This window comes from Lytechinus variegatus, chromosome 4 (genome assembly GCF_018143015.1).
Source record: "Lytechinus variegatus isolate NC3 chromosome 4, Lvar_3.0, whole genome shotgun sequence".
NCBI lineage: Eukaryota > Metazoa > Echinodermata > Echinoidea > Temnopleuroida > Toxopneustidae > Lytechinus > Lytechinus variegatus.
Genome location: NC_054743.1, coordinates 12108583 through 12126949, shown reverse-complemented (window position 1 = coordinate 12126949; position 18367 = coordinate 12108583). Strand labels below are relative to the sequence as shown.

Sequence of the window (18367 nt, the reverse complement as noted above, 5' to 3'; positions counted from 1 at the left end):
TGTAAAAACACCTAAAAAGCTATTAGCGTGTGGGCCATCAAACATACATGTACATTTCTTTATCATCCTGATGTAAGCATTAACTAGGGAGCACTTCTTAATTGCTGAACCAACCGCAATTACACTTGTTTCCTACCGGTATCCAAGTAGCACCTGGATGAGAGTGGCAAAGCGTAGATTGACGCCTTTCAGCGCTCAGTGCATTCAAGGAATTAATCCTGCAAGGTACCCATTCACCTCACCTGGGTTGAGTGCACACAATGTAGATAGTTGTTAAATATTACCAAAATTCAGACCCCCTTTTTTTCATCCAGGAATCTTTTAGGTGACATTCCACTAATTATCCTCACCACAGACAAAACAATACAGAGAATGCCATTGTGAGATGAATAGCACCTATACAACAGATTTCCTGGTGAAAGATATGGCACAAATATGTCGTGAGGTGCTTCATCATATACTTACCCATCAAGAAGAGATGTGAGGAGTGGTTTGACTTCATTGAATACTTCATCTTGGGATTCAGTCTGGTTATACACTCTTTTAAAAGGAAGAAATACATATATTTAAACAACATCAATACATCTTAGATTTTCTTAAATTTTATCATAGACATTGTGTAATTATTGACAAAACACTTATATTTATTGTTGCATTACAAAAACGAACTCATTTTTTAAATTGCACACAATCTGTCCTTGTACATGATCCCTACTGACAGTTGATTCTGCATCGGATCTAAATGGAAGGGTTCTATTATCTGCATGTACCGGTACTTTAGCAATCTTATTTTCAGAAAAATAAAAGATGAACTTGTAAGGACAGGGATTTGACCATGTCTAACTTTCTGTACATATACTCTTGCGGTCTGCATTCTTAAACCACATACTCAATTATATTCAAACATTTTGCCAAGTACTCTATATAAACAAAACTACATGACTTTATCACCAAACACATTTCTTCTTTGCCAATTTATAGTCTACATGAAAGTTTATGAAAGTCCTACTGAATCTGAGATATAGGCAAAGTTGAATGTATCTGCCTCATGAGGTGAAAACACTGTGACTACGTTCTTACCTTTCAAATTCAAACTGGCGGTTAGTTTGTGAATGACCAGGTCTGTTACAATCCACATTGACTGTTTCCTGCACAATGATGAAATTAATACTCTTTTCACTACAAATTTTAAGTTAAAAGACGTTGTACGAATTTATATTGTATACTGTATTTTTGCTGGTTATGAAAAAAAAAATTATTCCTTATTTCTCCCTAAATATAGTTAATAAATCGTTTTTATTTAATGTTATTTTCCCCCACCCTCATTCTCTCATGTGCTATATATATGCCCCTTTTAAATCAATTTCCTTTTTTATGAAAAGCAAAGTAAATGAAATAGAACAAAAAGGAATAAATACTTACATCATCTACAACATGAACCACTTCTAGGTTTTCAGAATTTCTGAAAATAAAAAAAAAATTGCAGTTTTTCAAAGATGAAAATTACAAAAACTGACTCCCCCCCAAAAAAAATATATATCATTGAATATCATTGAGGCCCCCTCCCCCCAATAAAGCTGATTGCCGAATCATTAACAGCAAAGAGGGATTAGTAAAAGTAGCATCCCAATGCTGAATATGCCATCAACATTGGTATAATATTGCACATTATTTAAACAAAAAAATTAAAGTATGATACCCGGTAGGATGCGAAAGATATTGTATGTTTGATTTTGCCAGCGCCATAATGAGGCTGCGATGAATGCAAGGAATGCTCCCCAGGGAGTGGAAATTGTGCACTTTTCGAGCGGGATTGAAATGAATCCAATGACCGGGGTAATAATATGCTGTAACCCGCTTTGGGCCATTCTGGGAAAAGCGCTTTACAAAAATTGGCTATTATTATTATTATTATATTGCATCCAAATATTCAATTTTCACGTAAAATACTTAACTCTCATCACAAGTAACCCTAAAACATACTTTAAAATATTGATTCTTAGGGGGTTGCTTTCCAATTTGATGTATAGATAACAGCAACCCTATAAACAACCCACACTATTGTTATAATTGGAATAACGTTATAATATGAATGTCGATCAACTATATCTTAGAAAAGACAAGATTAGAATGGTACCTGTTAGATGATGTCTGAATGCCCGTGGAATCATACTCAAGAACCGGTCTCACTCGACAGTGAACTCGGATGTTTCCTCGCAGCTCCTGAATACACAAGGGAAAATATGGAAAAGGAATTTACTCAGGAAAAAGTCTGTTAGAACAAGCAACACTTGTCAGGTTAGCATTATTAAGAACATAAAATTCAAACAAGTTCTACTCCTTCAGAACTATTTACATTCTTTGTATATTGTAAAAGAAAAGCAGTAAAGTGTGACTAAAAAGGTGTGTCACTGTCAATCGTATTATTAATGGGCATTGCAAGAAACTTGTGATCAACGCAAGTCTACTTTCGGTCCCGAACTCAATCATATCTCTTGCAATTAATTGAAAATTTGTGGTTGATTGCTAATCTGTTTCTTGAAACAAGTCCTGTTTAATTTGATTTGCAACAGTTATTAAATTTTCAAATTGCAAAAGAATAGTTGCAATTGATTACATATATTTTCTTACAACACACCTATGTTGTATTTTTAAAACAAAATGATCAGAATATTCAAAACTACAATTTTAGACCAAGTGGAAATTCATGTATATCGTCACAACTAATATCTAATTTATAACATACCACTACTGTATTATGAAGCTCCCTCCTCCGACTTTTCTCTGTCATGTACTTATCTTGTGCAGACACCAATTCACTCTGCAAAGAGTAAACCTTACGCTGCAACACTGGAAATGTGGAAATAAAGATATTCATGAGAGAAAGGTTGTGCAGGGAACACATCATAAAATGAATACAAATAAATGATTTACATGTAAGAACTCAGTATTTGAATGGCATGACATAATCCTATGGAGAATCGGACTGGATTCTCACCCCACCAAACCCACACCCATTCCCTCTCATTCCCCTTCTCCCATTCTCTCTCTATAATTATTTTTCAACATCACTGACTTTTTAGAAATTCATATGAAAGGGTAAAACAATGAAAACAACTGTGATTAAAATATTTAAACTTGGGAAAGTCATTAATATTTTGCTTTGGTGAATACACTATTAGAAACTTAAAATTACAATCCAAAACACAAGTTTCAAAAGGCTGCTTTTAAAACTTACAGTTGAAATCGGTAGTTTCGGCATGCATGGATTGTTTTAGTCTCTCAGCCTCTGACAATGCCCAGTCTTCCACACTCTGAGTCACTCTTGTTGGCATGGTAACCATTGTTGACCTCAATGACCTCAGATCATCTTTGGCTTCCTGATACAGGTAAAATGCAAAACTAGCTTAGAAGTACAAAATAATAAATGCTAAATAAGCCTTATTAATACTAATCTTAAGGCCTGGTCTCACCGCCCGAGCGTTGTTGGAGCGGTCATGGAGCGGTAGGGAGAGAGGGTCGAATTTCGCTCACACAAAATTGGGGAAAAAAATCGACAAAAAAAAAAAAAAAAAAAAAACAATCGAAATCGAAAATGGTGAACGGTAGCGAGCGGTGATGATTTCTTTTCTCTCCGCTCCACGACCGCTCCAACAACGCTCGGGTGGTGTGACCAGGCCTTTACTTTATAGTTGAATCATCATGATAGGTTTCCTTCTTTTATTGACCTTCGTGTAAAATGTTTTATGCTCTGTTGGAATGCCGGATTGTAGTGCTGTAGCTCGAATTGTTTACCGGGCTGAATCCTGCCGAGTTGGCATTGACCGGCTCGGAGCTTTTAATTAGAAATTAATAGTTTAGGTTTATATGAGCGATGTAGTGAACTATTCTGATTGTCCTCTTTGCGTTTTCTAAATGTAAGGATCGACGGTTACAGTACATCTGTTAGCAGTTATACATGTATTTTTATTCAAAGAGTAGCTTTTGTCTACAATTTCATTGCATTAAAAAATCAATATGTAGGCTATTAATTAGCGTGATGTATTCAATTCAATTTTGATTCCCAGAAGCTGGCTCATTGAAAAAACGGCTCAAGAGACAATCTTGTACAACTGAGTATGTATTCAGGTTCTTCAAAACTTCACAAAGTTCCAAGTTACAATGTTAAGTGACCTTACATTGTACATGTATGAACACTCAAAGAGTTAGGACGGCGTTCTGTCGATGGTTGAAGAATTACTGACTATTCTCCCCCAGTTTCCCATATATACATGATATCTGTAAGGCGTGGTTTTGCCCAAGACTGCTGCGGCGCATGTTCGTTTGGATTAGCCAGTAGTTAACTGGGGGTGTTTAAGAATTAGAAACATACTAAAAGTTTGATGTAATGTCATCTCTCATCCCTCACAACACATACACACTGATTATAAACTACACTGAAATGAAGAGACATACATGTAAGTGTAACTAAAATTAATGTTTAAATTATCATCATTTAATTAAATTGTTTAACTAAATATCAACTAAATGTTAACCCTATCGTCCCTAGCCTTAAGCCACATCTACATTGTAATGTACTTGCCTATTGCAATGGCCAACGCTCTCTCCTCCACCACCATTTGAATAGACGAAGCTCAAAAACAATACCGCACTACATTTTGATATGTCTCCTCAAACTACAAATCTGAACTGCCCACAACTACCAAAAAGCATGAGGTCCATGCCCCAAACCCTGATATCCCATAATAGTTTCTTTGTTTTTCACTGCATCCATCCCATAACAGCTACAAGAGAGGGAGAGAGAGGGGGAGAGAGGGAGAAAAGAGAGGAGAGGAGTAAGGAAGTGGTCATTGTGCATTAATGCACTACACTGATAGATTTATTGTCCAAAGGAGCAATAAAGATCCCCTGATCAAAGACCAGAAGCCTTGGAATGGACATGAATGAAAAGTAGTAATTTTGAAGATAGTATAACAATTATGAATGAAAAAAAAGGCAGAATTACCCAAAAATTCTCAAGCTTACATATCTACAGTGTAGATTTATGCAAATTGATCTCTTGCAACTCATGGCAACAACATAATATAAAACATAAAATTATATAAGGGTGAAAGCCCTCCACTTGGAAACTGGAATTGACCAATAAAATATTTACATATCTCAGAAAGTTTCACTCATCCCAATCCAAAGATGCGGACAGCCATTTCTTCTAACCAGAAAACAACATGATGGATAAGATGTGAACATGTGTAACATGCATGTTCTAGCTGTGTCCATGGCCATAGCCATGTACTTATAATTCTGACAGGTTTTGAAATGTAGGATTTACTTGGGACCAGAAAACTACAGGTGTCATGTGCTACTACCCAAATTAAACACATATGAAAGTTGCATGTACAGTGTAACCCCCCCCCTGTATTATTACACAAGTGACATACTCACAATTAGCAATGTTAACTTTCAAAGAGATCCCTTTATATGTTAAAGGTCAATTCCACCCCTGAAAATGTTGATTTCAAAATTTAAAAAAATATCTAACAACCATAATGCTGAAAATTTCATCAAAATTGGATGTAAACTAGGACGCTTTTCACACTGCACTTTTTGTCCTAAATTGGTGAGGCTAAGGGGGGGTCTCAGCCCCACCAATTTCCCGGGTTAAGCTTAGCCCACTTCGTTTTCACACTACGTTTTAGCAAAGAGGGCTAGCACAGTAAATAGTACGGTACTATCTGGCCCTGCAAAAAAGCAGGGTTAGCCGGCTTATTGTGGTGCTAGCACCACGAATGCGGTGCTAAGAGATGCAGTGTAAAAACGAAACAGGGCTAAGGAAAATGGGGTTAAGCATTAACCAACCACAGAAGTCGAATTGCACGTTAATCACGCTCTATATGGTAAAATCATCAGTATCCATGAGCTGTGGGATAGTCCGGGGTTAAGGCATTAACCACGGTTGAGCAGATAGTATGGGGTTAAGAAAGACAGTGTGAATCAAAAAAAGATAGTATGGGGTTAAGGATAGTCCGGGGTTAAGAATAGTATGGGGTTAAGGAAATGCAGTGTGAAAAGCATACTAGAAAGTTATGACATTTTAAAGTATCGCCTATTTTTCACAAAATGGTTACATGAACAAGTCAGTGACATGAAAATGAGAGTGGATGATGTCATTCACTCACTATTTCTTTTTTTTTATTTTTGGAATCGTACAATAACAATATTTCAATTTCTACAAATTTGACAATAGGGACCAACTTGACTCAACCATAAAATGTTAAAACAATGGTAATTTACATTTACAGAGGAATAACATTTTCTCTCACATGACATTGAGGGGAAAATTAGAATACCTCACATTTCATGTAATAAAATACAAAGGAAATAGTGAGTGGATGATGTCATGACTCATCAGTCTGCTCATTTGCATACCAACTAGGATGTGCATAAACTATTTTGTGAAATTAAGCAAGATTTAAAATGTCATAACTTTCTTATTCTACTTATTCCACAAGTTGTTGGTTGAAAATTCAACTCTCAAAAAGGAAATAAGAGTGAATGAAGATAAAATTGGACTATGTATTTTAGGCCCGTTTCGGGTACACGTGTACACGCACGGTCAAGTCAGTGCACGTGTACTAAATTCCATCACCGTGTACACGGTAGCATCTGCATAAACAAGCTCACAGCCTCACATTAAATCTTAGTTCTCAGACACTGCACATGTTTAATATGTCAACATATTTCAATTTATCCAGAGTGAGTTCACTTCCAAAATCGCCAATTTAATCCACATTCTTTCTGGAGACTCACGTTTTTGTACCACGAAATCGGCACGAAATGGGTCTGCTCCGGTCTCAAAAGCTCGAAAGCGTTGCTCAATCACACTCAGAGTCAATTTGAGAATCACCAATTGCGATAGCGATCATCGCTACAACTTACGTGTTATACGCTCGCACACAAGCCTACAAACGCTCTTCAAATTGGCAACATAATAATGAAAATTAATCGATAACTTCAGTTACACTTATTCTGCAGCGATCTGTGCATGCATGTACGGTACAGTATACAAAATGCGCATCCACCGAGCGTCGGCGATAGCTAGGGCCCTGCACTGATTTTCTTTTGCATTCTTTATTAATTTAATGCGCTGCTAAGCCGAGTAAACTTTTAATTTGCACCAATTTTTGTGGATTGATACTTCAAACTTCTCAGGTAAGCTTTAAAACCGTGACTTAGGCTATATAGACCCCTTTTTATGACATATTGATGCGGGTCCGTGTCGACATGAAAACAGAACTCGCTCTCACAGTGTTTACAACGTGTACACGTGTACACGACCGAAAAACACGCCGTGTACACGTGCATCAAAAATGGACTTTCAAAACGGGCCTAATGTATTTTATTAAATGTACTAATATAGAAACTTGGATTGGGAGATTTTTGAGTGTTGAAAGAAGGCTCATATCTCTGCAAGTCTGCGTTCAATGGACCATATTGCATGAAATTTATACCAATTATTAGTTGTATAAAACAAATATAAGTTTGCAATTCTATAATCATTAAAAATATGATTTGGTAATTTTCACATTATGCTCATTTAAAGTGCCATTAACATTTTTTGTGGGAGACGCTGTAGAAAAAATAAATGTGAAGGTCTGTGCTTTGTAATACTGTAGGCCTATACATTTAGTCTCTACTTTTAAATTCTTGAAAACATTGCTTGCAAAGTTCTTAAAATTGCCCTCATATCTGGGCAAACAACTCACCCGGACATACAATTGAATTGGGCATATATGTTTGCAAGAAAAAAAATCATGCAGATACCTTGATTTTTTTTAGAACATTCCTGAGTTCATCTGAATTTGCATGGCCTCTCTGCTGTGCAGTGCTGAGTGATGTCTCAATGTAAGATGAATGCTGCCTTTCCTTCCCAAGCTCAGTCTGGAGCTGTTTTAATATCAAAATCCAGTAAATATTTGCATCATATTATCAGCAATAAACAGGTTATTATAGAAGTATTAAATGACTAAACAGTAACTAAATATTCACACAAAACGATCAGGTAATGAGTGAAATCACACTAGTTTTTTACTACACCATGATGTACACTGTTATTCAATTTGTCACAAATATTATTTTTTTTTTTTATTATTTAATTTCCATTTAAAAAAAATCACATTAATCCTTTCCACGCATACTTAGCACCAATGCACACTCTTTGCATTTCATGTTCAAACAATCCTTCGTTTCCCTCCCTGAAAATCAGTCAGACTGCAGGTCCCAAGAAAGTGGCTTCTTTCATCCAAGTGATATTCATGACTTGAGTTGTTTTGCATATATTTAATGAGCTTGATGCGGACCAAAACACCTCTTTTCATTCAATTGTACATCGAATTTCATGAATTTGGTACCATTGCAAAGAAGAATCATTCTTTCAGGTCATGTGTTTGGATTTATTCAAAGATTTTGTAATATAGGTTAAAATTTTGATCTAAAATATGCTACAAAATAAATATTTTCACCTGACAAAAGCTGCTATTTTCACACTTTATTTATGTTTGAGCCCAAATGATTTGTATATCATGATGAAGCTGAATATGTATGCTTTGAAATGATATAGGTTTCAAAATACGAATTGGTTTAATCGGGTCAAGATCACACTTTTCATTTGCCAAGTGCATAAAGCAGTTTGAAAACAAGAATACTGCACTCTGATTGGTCAAAGAGACCACCCAGTGGCAAATTCCAATGGTTCCATACAGTGTCTGGGTTTGTGGGAAGGTCACACTTCCCATGTGGTAATCTCCTCAAATACTCCGCGCCTGTTGTTCCGTGAACCTTATCCAGCCAATCAGGACTCTGGATTTCATGCAAGTACAAAATTTCAGAAATCTCGTCTTGTACCTTGGTGGGAAAAGTGTGATCTTGACCCGATTAAAAGGTGCCGCATATCAAGAGTGGCATTGTGAGAAAGTACAGAAGTTCAGCTTTATGGTGAATATATAGATATCATTGAGGCTCAAAATAAAAAGTTTTGCACAATTTGCAAAAGAAAACAGAAGAAGAACAGTAGAGGCGCACGGCCAATATGGGAGACTCTCTCCAATAGGGTAGACAATCTCCCACATTGGAGACTTGCTTTGCAAAAGGACAAAAGAAACAACACCAACAAAAGCATGATTTTTTCCACCCAAAATTTTGTCTCACTGAGGTCAGAAGCCCCTTTGTTTTGTGTGTGATTGACAAAAAATATCCGTATCAAAACAAAAGTAGACAGTGAATTTTTAATGTAGATGGTGAAAAGGGGTAAATTTGTCATGAGGAATCTGCTTATCACATTTTTATTTGCCAAGGTAATCCTTTTGCCGCAAATGTAAACAAAGGAATTTAGTCTCCAAAAATGGAGACTGTCTCCGAAATTGGATACCCAAATTCTTTACAAAAGTCTCTGATATTGGAGATGATTTCCCACATTGGAGACAGTCTCCAATATTGGCCATGCGCCTCTACTGAAGAAAATTCAGTTTTGAGGCACACTTTCAGGCCAGAAATTTACTTATTTAACGAAATATTGTATACAAAATAAATGACCAATATGAAAGAGTAAACTTTTACTCTAACTGATGGTGCAATAATATATTTAACTTGAGGTTAAAACAGGTAAATTCTTCGAGAAAGAAAGAAAATCTCGGATTTCGCAAGGAGGATTCAGCCACGAGTCGAGATGCAGAGGCATGGCCAGCATGCAAAGGATTTATAGAAATACACATACCATGCAAGTTATTCAAAACAATATGTGTAAGGCATGTCTGCTGCGGCATATGTTCGTTTGGATTGGGGAGTGGGGGTGTTTTACAAGAAATAAAAACATGCTGAAATGCTATGAAATGCCATATATCACCCTCACACTACGTACACTGTACACACCGACAATAAACAAAACTGTGAAATGAAGAAAAAACAAAAGTGTAATTTTAAATCATCTTTATCAATCATTTTATTGAATTGTTTAACTAAATATCAACTAAATATGAACCCTATCATCCCTAGGCCATATCTACATTATGTACTTGCCCATTGCAATGACCACCACTCTCTCCTCCACCGCCATTGAACAGACGAAGCTCAAAAACAATACAGCACTGCACTTTGATATGTCTCCTTCCCAACTAAAGATCAAAACTACCACTGACTACCAAAAAGCATGTGGTCCAAGCCCCAACCCTGATATCCCATAATTCACTGCATCCATCCCATAATAACTGTATGACACTAGTGTATCTCTAAAAACAAGGATCCAAGAGGGGGAGAGAGAGAAAGGAGAGGAGAGGGGTAAGGAAGAAAGTGGTCATTGTGCATTAATGCACAGCACTGATAGATTTACTGTCAAAGTGGGCATCAGCCTTAACCTCTGATCCTGTCAGTCCGCAACGCCGCACGTAATGAGCTATTTGAGCGGGATTTATCGTACGGTCTCGTGACAGCACCGTCGCTGTTTTGTCGCGAGATTCGTCTGAAAGATTCGTAGCGAGAAATGCATACTTATACTGTATGGGATATAAATGAAGTTAGACACCATAATTTGTATCCTCTTTATCTTTCAACATGATCAGTATAAAATTATCTATCTTTTGATGTATGAATTTTTACATTTCACCTTAAAATGAATTTAAAAAATATATTAAGAAACAAAATATTTTTAGCTTTTTTTTTTAAAGTAAAATTTGCATCAACTTACGTTTTTTGATCACTTGACCCGTGCATTCACAAAAATTACTTCAGATTGGCACATGCTTTGAGAAAAATAGAATTGAGTTGGAGTGCTGGTTAAAGTATTTTGCTTTCGGACGTGAAAACATTAAAAAATCACAAATCTCGTCTTCTTTTTTTCACCGGAAGTTGGAGGAATATTCTGATAGATTGGCGCGGGATATTGTAAAGCGGAAGGTAAGTTGGCGCGTGTTTGTATTTTGCAGAAATCTTATGTCAGTCCCACGTATACGGTACGGTGTGCTGCACCAGTGCATGTGCCAGTGGCAGTGTATTACTAGATGGGGGGTCGGGTGTCCGGACACTTTATAATTTTGAAGCCTTCTTTTTTGTCTTTGGATTACACTAAAAATATCAATTCAATAGCTGTAATCATCTTCTATTTTGTTCTCTACAATATTTCCTAACATTTTGTACTAAAAATTGAAACTTCACTTGTAATTTTTTCCAAATGACTTTCTAAAATTGATCGTCCGGACAGATAACAACTGTATGACTAGTAGTGCCAGTGGATCGTATTACCGCACACTTTTCATGAATTCAATCATATCGAACACATTATTCTCATAAAATTCACCAGACTTTCATAAGTACATAAATTATCGACTACAGTAGGCCTACGACATTTTGCCATTTTTTTTTCTTTTTAGTAGCTTCCTATCAGACCCCTCGCAAATGCATGTGAAATATTTCTTGCGAATCTTGGTCACTTGATTGAATTTGAAAATGAAATGTATCGTATTAGGCCTACCAAATGTGTGTTGGTTAGACTTTAGGAAACAAAATCACTGTTGAGCTATTTTGACCATTCATTACTTTTGGAATATTATTAAGACTGAAAATATTTTTTTAAACATTTTTCATCATCTTTCGCTTTCTATTGACTGTTGTAAGTTCCCTGGCTTTGCTTTGCCTTTTCCCGGATGTAGCAAAATTGTGAGTGTGTATGATTATGAAATTACTTTCTGATGCATACCATGACATGTGCACATATACTAATACAACACTGTTCGGTACTACAAACACTATTGGCCTACTACATTTTTTTTCACACATTGGGGAGTTTGGAAGTTAATGTATGGGCTCGTCCAAATAATGTACATTTAATTTCCATGTAAACTTTTATCTGTGAATGACATATTTGCTGCATTCAGGGGCTTTTTTTATCTTGAATTAACACACTATAACTCTGTGTTTCTTGACAGGCATCAGCTGTCCCTAGCACGGATCAGTCCCACTTTCGTCCATCTCAGCTGTCACCATTTTCTGCCGAAAATTCACCAAATAGTGCTTTGCCATCAACGTTTCCATGTTCTAGGCCAAGTGATGGTTCATTAAATGTAAGTTAGTCACAAAATGATATCATATAAGTAGCTGTACAATAAATATGTACATGTACATCCAAGTTGATAGAGCTTACCCTTACCCATGCTCAATATATTTAACCAAAAGGATCAAGAATTCCCTGTTTTTGTGAACTTTATATCTTGGCCGTCTCTATCTCTAAACACTGCCCTGAAGAAATTACCAATTGCAGAATTCAGGCTTGTGTATTTTAACAAAAATATTAATATAATCTTAACAGTATATGGTCATACTTATATGCCTTGTTAAAAAGGAAAGCATGTTAGTACGCATGTTAGCATGGGTACCAGTAGGAAGTAATACCTTAGAAAGCTGTGTGCGCTATGAACGCCTAGCTTAGCCGGGTAATATAGGAGCGCCTTGAGCACCTAATAAGGTGGATATGTGCGCAATATAAATATCCTATATTATTATTAGTAGTAGTATTAGTAGTACCATGTACATGTATATATGTCTCAGAGCTTTGCAAGAATATCATTACCTGGGCAGATGACATAACATGTACAATAAGAATTTTTTTTTAAAAAGAGTTAATATGATTTTTTCCCCCTTTCTCTTCCAGGCTACTGGAGTGACCATCTTGTTTCCTACACCTGCTTCCAAAATGACGGACAGCATTGTTCGTCAGCCCTCTGGAAGGCCACCTGACTTGCTGTCCACTCAACCTTTGCCATGCTCACCACCAAGCTTGCCGTCCAGCCAACCTTTGCCATGCTCACCATCTATCTTACCATCCACTCAACCTTTGCCAGGCTTGCACTCCAGTCAATCTTTGCCATGCTCACCATCAAGCTTGCCATCATTTAATGACAGCCAACCAACCCAGCCAACAGATAGGCCTCCTGAACCAATCTTGTTGCTGAGATCTGATGTTACATGTAATACTTCCAATCCATCGTTGGGGTAAAGAAAAGGCTTTTACCTGCATGCCAGAAGCAGGAATGTGGTCCTTGCAAGATATGTAATTGTAAATCTGTTAAATATTCCCATCTGTTAAATGTAAAATCAGTTGAATTAGTTGAACTCATTAAGAATTTATGTCATGTAGATATGGAAAGTTGTATTTGTGCTAAATGCATGGCAAAATATACAAAAAAATTGAAGGATCCCATGTACACTCCACAAAAACATAGGAAGAAAGAAAGGAGTGTTTGTTTTTTATCGTTTTTTGATATGTGCACTGACACATCTCAGAGAGATTGTAATTGCACTCTTGAATCATTCAATAATTGTTTTTCCTTAAAATGTATTTCAATCCCGGAAACATTATCATTATGTATAAAGCACCGCACACAGCTGTCACGGTTCCAGAATTGGGAATGCTGTTCTGTTTGTGAAGATTATATTAAAACGGAAGACAGAAGGTATTCATGTGCAACGATGGTTGACATAGATAAAGAGAGACTTAACAATATAAATGAAAATCTGTCTCTTAATGCTGAGAGTATATTATGCAGTTCATGTTACAGATACACTTTGAAACAAATGAATAAACCAGCTTCATCAATTGATGAACTACAAAAAATGCTGAAAATTGAAGCTGCACAACATGAAATTAACAAGACAACTCAGGAAACAATACCAGACAAAGTGTTGTATGATGTTTATTTGTATGTATGTACATTATGTGAAAAAGATAAATGTTTTTTGCTTTTAACTGTATACAAATACTATGTTTCAAAACTGAGAATAATATGCAAGGAAGATATGTATTATGAACATATGAAGAAAAGCCCTTCATATCTTAACGGTAGGATAATTCATAAGTTTGGTGATCTTTTGTCTACGCACAGAATTGCACGCAAATATGGTTTGTTTTATTATCCTTCACATTTATCACATGAAGATATTCTATGCGCTTGGCATTTGTCACACTCAAAACTCAACAAGGTCCAAAGTAATCAATCAAGTGATGATATTGAGATGATGGATGATGAATCTTTTTCCTTCACTAATACCGAATCAGATTGTAATATGCAGTTCAGAAAAATTGCACTGGAATGCAATGAATTATTACGCAAACAAGGAAGGGACATAACCGCTCATTTTATTGCGAACCCAATGTCCTTAGCTGAATTCAAATTTGAGACTGCTTTTGATTTATTCACCCCCCTTATTTGGAACATTATTTGTATCATAACATCTACTCAGGATGAGATCAAATTTTTCAAGCAATCTGACATGAATATTGTTAAAGAATATGTAGTTTCCATCTGAAAAAGGGCAGGCCAGTCACAGAAGGAAACAGAGAAGAGTTGCTACAATACTCTTGTTGCAATTCATCATAAATGATGAGAACAACTACCCTTTGCATGTCATTGTTGCCAACTGTGTCAAGAAAATGTCTCATTCAACAAAGTTGTTAAAGATCTTAAATCAAATAGGATTTTCTTGCTCTGAAAGTACATTAGATCGATTCTTACAGGATATTCATGATAAACGTGCACAAGCTGGGCCCCTCTCTGAAATTGAAACATCTGCATTTACCATTGTGTCCATTGATAATGTTGATGTTGTCACTCCATATGCTGCTGTTACTTTTGATAAATCTAGAAGTTGACATGGGACATCCATCATGGCTCAGCAACCAAAACCAACATCTGAAATTTTACACAAAAATGAGCAACTTGATGTGCAATATGCAGGTCCTGTTCAGGCAGATACATCCTCTATTGACAACCCATCACCATCATTCAGTATTGAGAATCAATCCCAGCCTGCCACTTTGGTAAGAAAACCCAAAGTGCGTAGAAGATTAGCGACTTTAGATTCAAGAGAGGGAAAAAAGACACACAATGTGCTGTGTTTGCATCGTATGTTACATGTATATGGAGTTTTATTGTTACAAGAGCTCACAAATTTGTTTGCAGTACTAATTGCTGTCTCCAAATATAAGACCTGTCAACTAATTTGACAATTAAAGAACTTATTTCTACATGCACATGTATGTTAGTATGCCTTGTTTCATCAAGATTTTTTCTTTTCTTGGAGTTAGACCTGAGATCTACATGTGTACATATATATTTATCTGTGTCGTGATTTGCACGAAGTCAAACCAAACTTTTCTTGACAGTTTGGTCTTTGAAGAAATGGCAGAAACTATTTTTGTTATAAAACGGTATCAAAATCGGTTTGATATCTTTCTCGGCTGAAAACCATAGTGTAATGTGAAAAGATACTCAATACTGAGACTATTATATTTTACCTTTTAACAAACGTTTTAGTATGCAGTCATTTTGTTACCATTGCATTTAAGGATCTCTTACAGACACTATTTTTCATGTGTGCCTACATGTAGCAATATTGTGTCCAAGATTTTATTCTATATAAAGTTGTGTTAACATTTTATATCAACAGGAAATTTCATAGAGCAGTTGTCTTTTATTTTTGTGAGCCTCCAGAGTAATAAGATAAAATGAAGTGTGCATGTTTGACTTTGAACCTTCAGTGTTTTAAGCTGTGTAAGAGTGGGAAAGTGAATAGATATGTTTTTGTTTGTTGTTGTTGATGTATGTGCTGAATACCATGTGAAAACACTTATAATCGACACAAGTTTTCAGAACGGATGGATGTTTCATAAAGTAAGTTACAAATGACTTTGCACACAAGTGGTGACCCTTTCTTGTGCTGAATGATATATTTCTTTGTAACTGGATTAGCACCTGAGAACATTGGAGCAGAAGCAAACAATTTAGGGGGACCACCTGAAATTATGGGATGGATGCAGGTAAAAAATGTGAAAGCAAAAAAAAAGAAGGGTATCAACCACAATCACCCCCCCCCCCCCAAAAAAAAGGTTATGAACAAAAAATTTAGGGGGGGGGTCGTCCCCCCGCCTCAAATTTAGGGGGGACGGGTCCCCCCCCCTGCCGTCTAAGCTTGAGAATATGCTCCTGTTGTGCATGAAGTTGTGCGTAGCTTTATGAATAGCTTTATTAGAACTCTCCTGGGGCCCGTTGCAGAAAGAGTCAAGTTTATACGCAACTCAAATTTCAAGCGCAAGTTCCTTATAATTATGTGCATTCATTGGTTAAAAAGCAAATTGTGTTTGATCAGAACTTTCTGCAATGGACTCGGGACTATGTAACTGAACAAAATCATTTAATGGTAGTCATGTTATTGTATACATAAGTTATCAAAATAATTTTGGCTTCAACCCCCCCAATGTAAAAAATGCAGTGTAGACTCATCCAACATTCTATGCTAGAACTTCAAAAAAATTTAATTGTTAAATTGATTTTGCATGTCATTCAGTGCATTGCATGGATCCAATCGGTGTAAATCCCAAGGCACAACACTATGTAACACTATGGCTCGATCAATCTGAACCCCTCCCCCTTAGTTTAAAATATGATTTCTCCTGTTTTTCAACTGCAATGGATAACATGGGTTTACTACGAAACTATCCGACAGTCGGTTTAAAATTCCAAGAAGGAAGTCTGTTTTATTAGTTTGTTAAATTTTGTTTTTAAAATATGTTATCATTCATATCTGGATCCAAGAATTTATACGAAATGTGGTTTTGTTTCTGGGAAACTAGATTGCAGGCCAAGCATAGATCTCCGCGGTAGAGATCTACTGGCAACGCCTGTATGCCTGGCCGGTCAGCTGCGAAATCCATACACTAAGTTGGTTACGTGGGACCGAAGAAATTAATCACGGGCTAAATAACCAAAATCCAAAGCTTAATTTTGTCTTAGAAGAACAGTTTTATCCCTTGAATTGAATAATGATAGAATTATTTTCATAATTAGCACGGGACATTCACAAAACATTTGTTTTCATGGAATAATCCTGACGGAAAAAGTGTCGTCCTTCGAGAAAGTTCGTTCTCATCGTCGCACTCGGAGCTCTGACCAATCAGGTGATCGCATTTTCGCGAAACCTGGAATCTTGTCATATTCGTCAAAATTAACTATGCAAGGCAATGATTTATTCGTTCACCTGACCCGTGCAAACAATTTTGTGATATAATCAGACATTATTCTTAAAGGTAAGATTATATTCTTTCAACTTGTACCTCAAACATTTTGCTTTCGGGTCATTACGCTGGTCTATTTTACCCATGTTTAAAGGTGAAAAATATTCATATTTTTTGATGGTTTTCATCCGAATTAATCATATTTTAAATGTTTAATTCTTCAAATTGGTTAGGTTTACGAGAAAGAACAACTCTTAAGCTTTCGAATGGTATATAACTCAACGTAATTGGGATATGGTTTCGGGTCTTACAAGGGCAGTAGAAATTCGGTCTCCCAGCTCATTACGTATTCAAGCCGGCGAGAGTCTTGCATACGCGTACGATAAAATAGCGGACTTTTCTCAGTGTTGCGGGCTGACTCGGATCCTTTGATAAAAACCACAAGCCTTGGCTTGGAAGGGACATGAATGAAATAAGGGTGTGTTTATGCTTCCATTGCCAGGACAGAATCAGCGTTTTCAAATGCTGATTCAAAACGCCAATCGTAAACGTGGTTCTGGGAGTGCTGTTTATGCTTTAATTTTTGGAGGCGAAACCACGATCTCCAGCTGGCTTCGCAGGAAAGCGAGGGCAAATTGGGCGCACCTTTTTTGAAAGTTTTTTTTCCGACTGTTGTTATTACGTGGAGATTACATGGAGCAATGCGTCTGTATTTGCCCACAGATTTTCATCTCACCGGAAGCATGTACGAAATGACGTCATTTCAAAATGTTTACGATCATGGTTCTTTTATACTTCCCCAGAAAGCCTAATTCTGGTCAAACGACGTTTACAAACGTACATGTACCTTTTTGTGAGTTTACGATTGGCGTTTTGAAACAGCGTTTAAATCAAAGTAAGAATGGACGCAACCGTGTTTTAGACTAATCACGTTTGGAAACGCTGATTCTGGCCTAAAAAGTGGAAGCATAAACACGGCCTAAGTAATTTTGAAGTACATAAGCTCATTATGGAAAAGATGCATGTATGATGTACAGTGCAACCCCAAAATTCTCAAGCTTACACATGTACAGGTATGATATTATATAGATGTATGGGGAGATTAAGAACCATAATAATGAAAAATGAAAAGGGGCATCCATTGTTTTAAAAAGCTCATGAGGATTAACACTTCAACAAGTTCAAACCCCCTTCCAAATGGGAAGGTCTTAATATCAAATTAACTTTTGACAAAACTAACTTACCTGTGCAAGTTTGAGATGAAGAATTGCATTTTCAGTCTCGAGAGATATAATCTTTTCATCTTTCTCCTGA

The 18367-nt window shown here is 36.5% G+C and overlaps 2 protein-coding genes across 2 annotated transcripts in view; one reads left to right on the top strand and one right to left on the bottom strand.

Annotated features, from left to right (window-relative positions):
* Nucleotides 1–18367, bottom strand: part of LOC121413400 (kinesin-like protein KIF25) — a 35186-nt gene that overhangs the window by 13150 nt on the left and 3669 nt on the right. Inside the window, exons 2-9 of the mRNA XM_041606205.1 lie at nt 18298–18363; nt 7822–7944; nt 3239–3380; nt 2747–2850; nt 2138–2223; nt 1423–1462; nt 1081–1148; nt 466–540 (exon numbers count right to left, since the gene is read on the bottom strand). Of these exons, the coding sequence (XP_041462139.1) occupies nt 466–540; nt 1081–1148; nt 1423–1462; nt 2138–2223; nt 2747–2850; nt 3239–3380; nt 7822–7944; nt 18298–18363 (704 nt within the window). The remainder of the gene's footprint in view (nt 1–465; nt 541–1080; nt 1149–1422; nt 1463–2137; nt 2224–2746; nt 2851–3238; nt 3381–7821; nt 7945–18297; nt 18364–18367) is intronic.
* LOC121413401 lies at nt 10430–15248 on the top strand. Its single transcript, XM_041606206.1, has 3 exons — nt 10430–10944; nt 11973–12107; nt 12695–15248. Exon 3 carries the CDS (start codon nt 13183–13185, stop codon nt 14347–14349), a length of 1167 nt encoding a protein of 388 aa, XP_041462140.1. The 5' UTR covers nt 10430–10944; nt 11973–12107; nt 12695–13182; the 3' UTR covers nt 14350–15248.

What these genes read in the sequence shown, in the direction of transcription:
- LOC121413401 (XM_041606206.1), top strand. Translation starts at nt 13,183, where the DNA reads ATGGAAAGTTGTATTTGTGCTAAATGCATGGCAAAATATACAAAAAAA.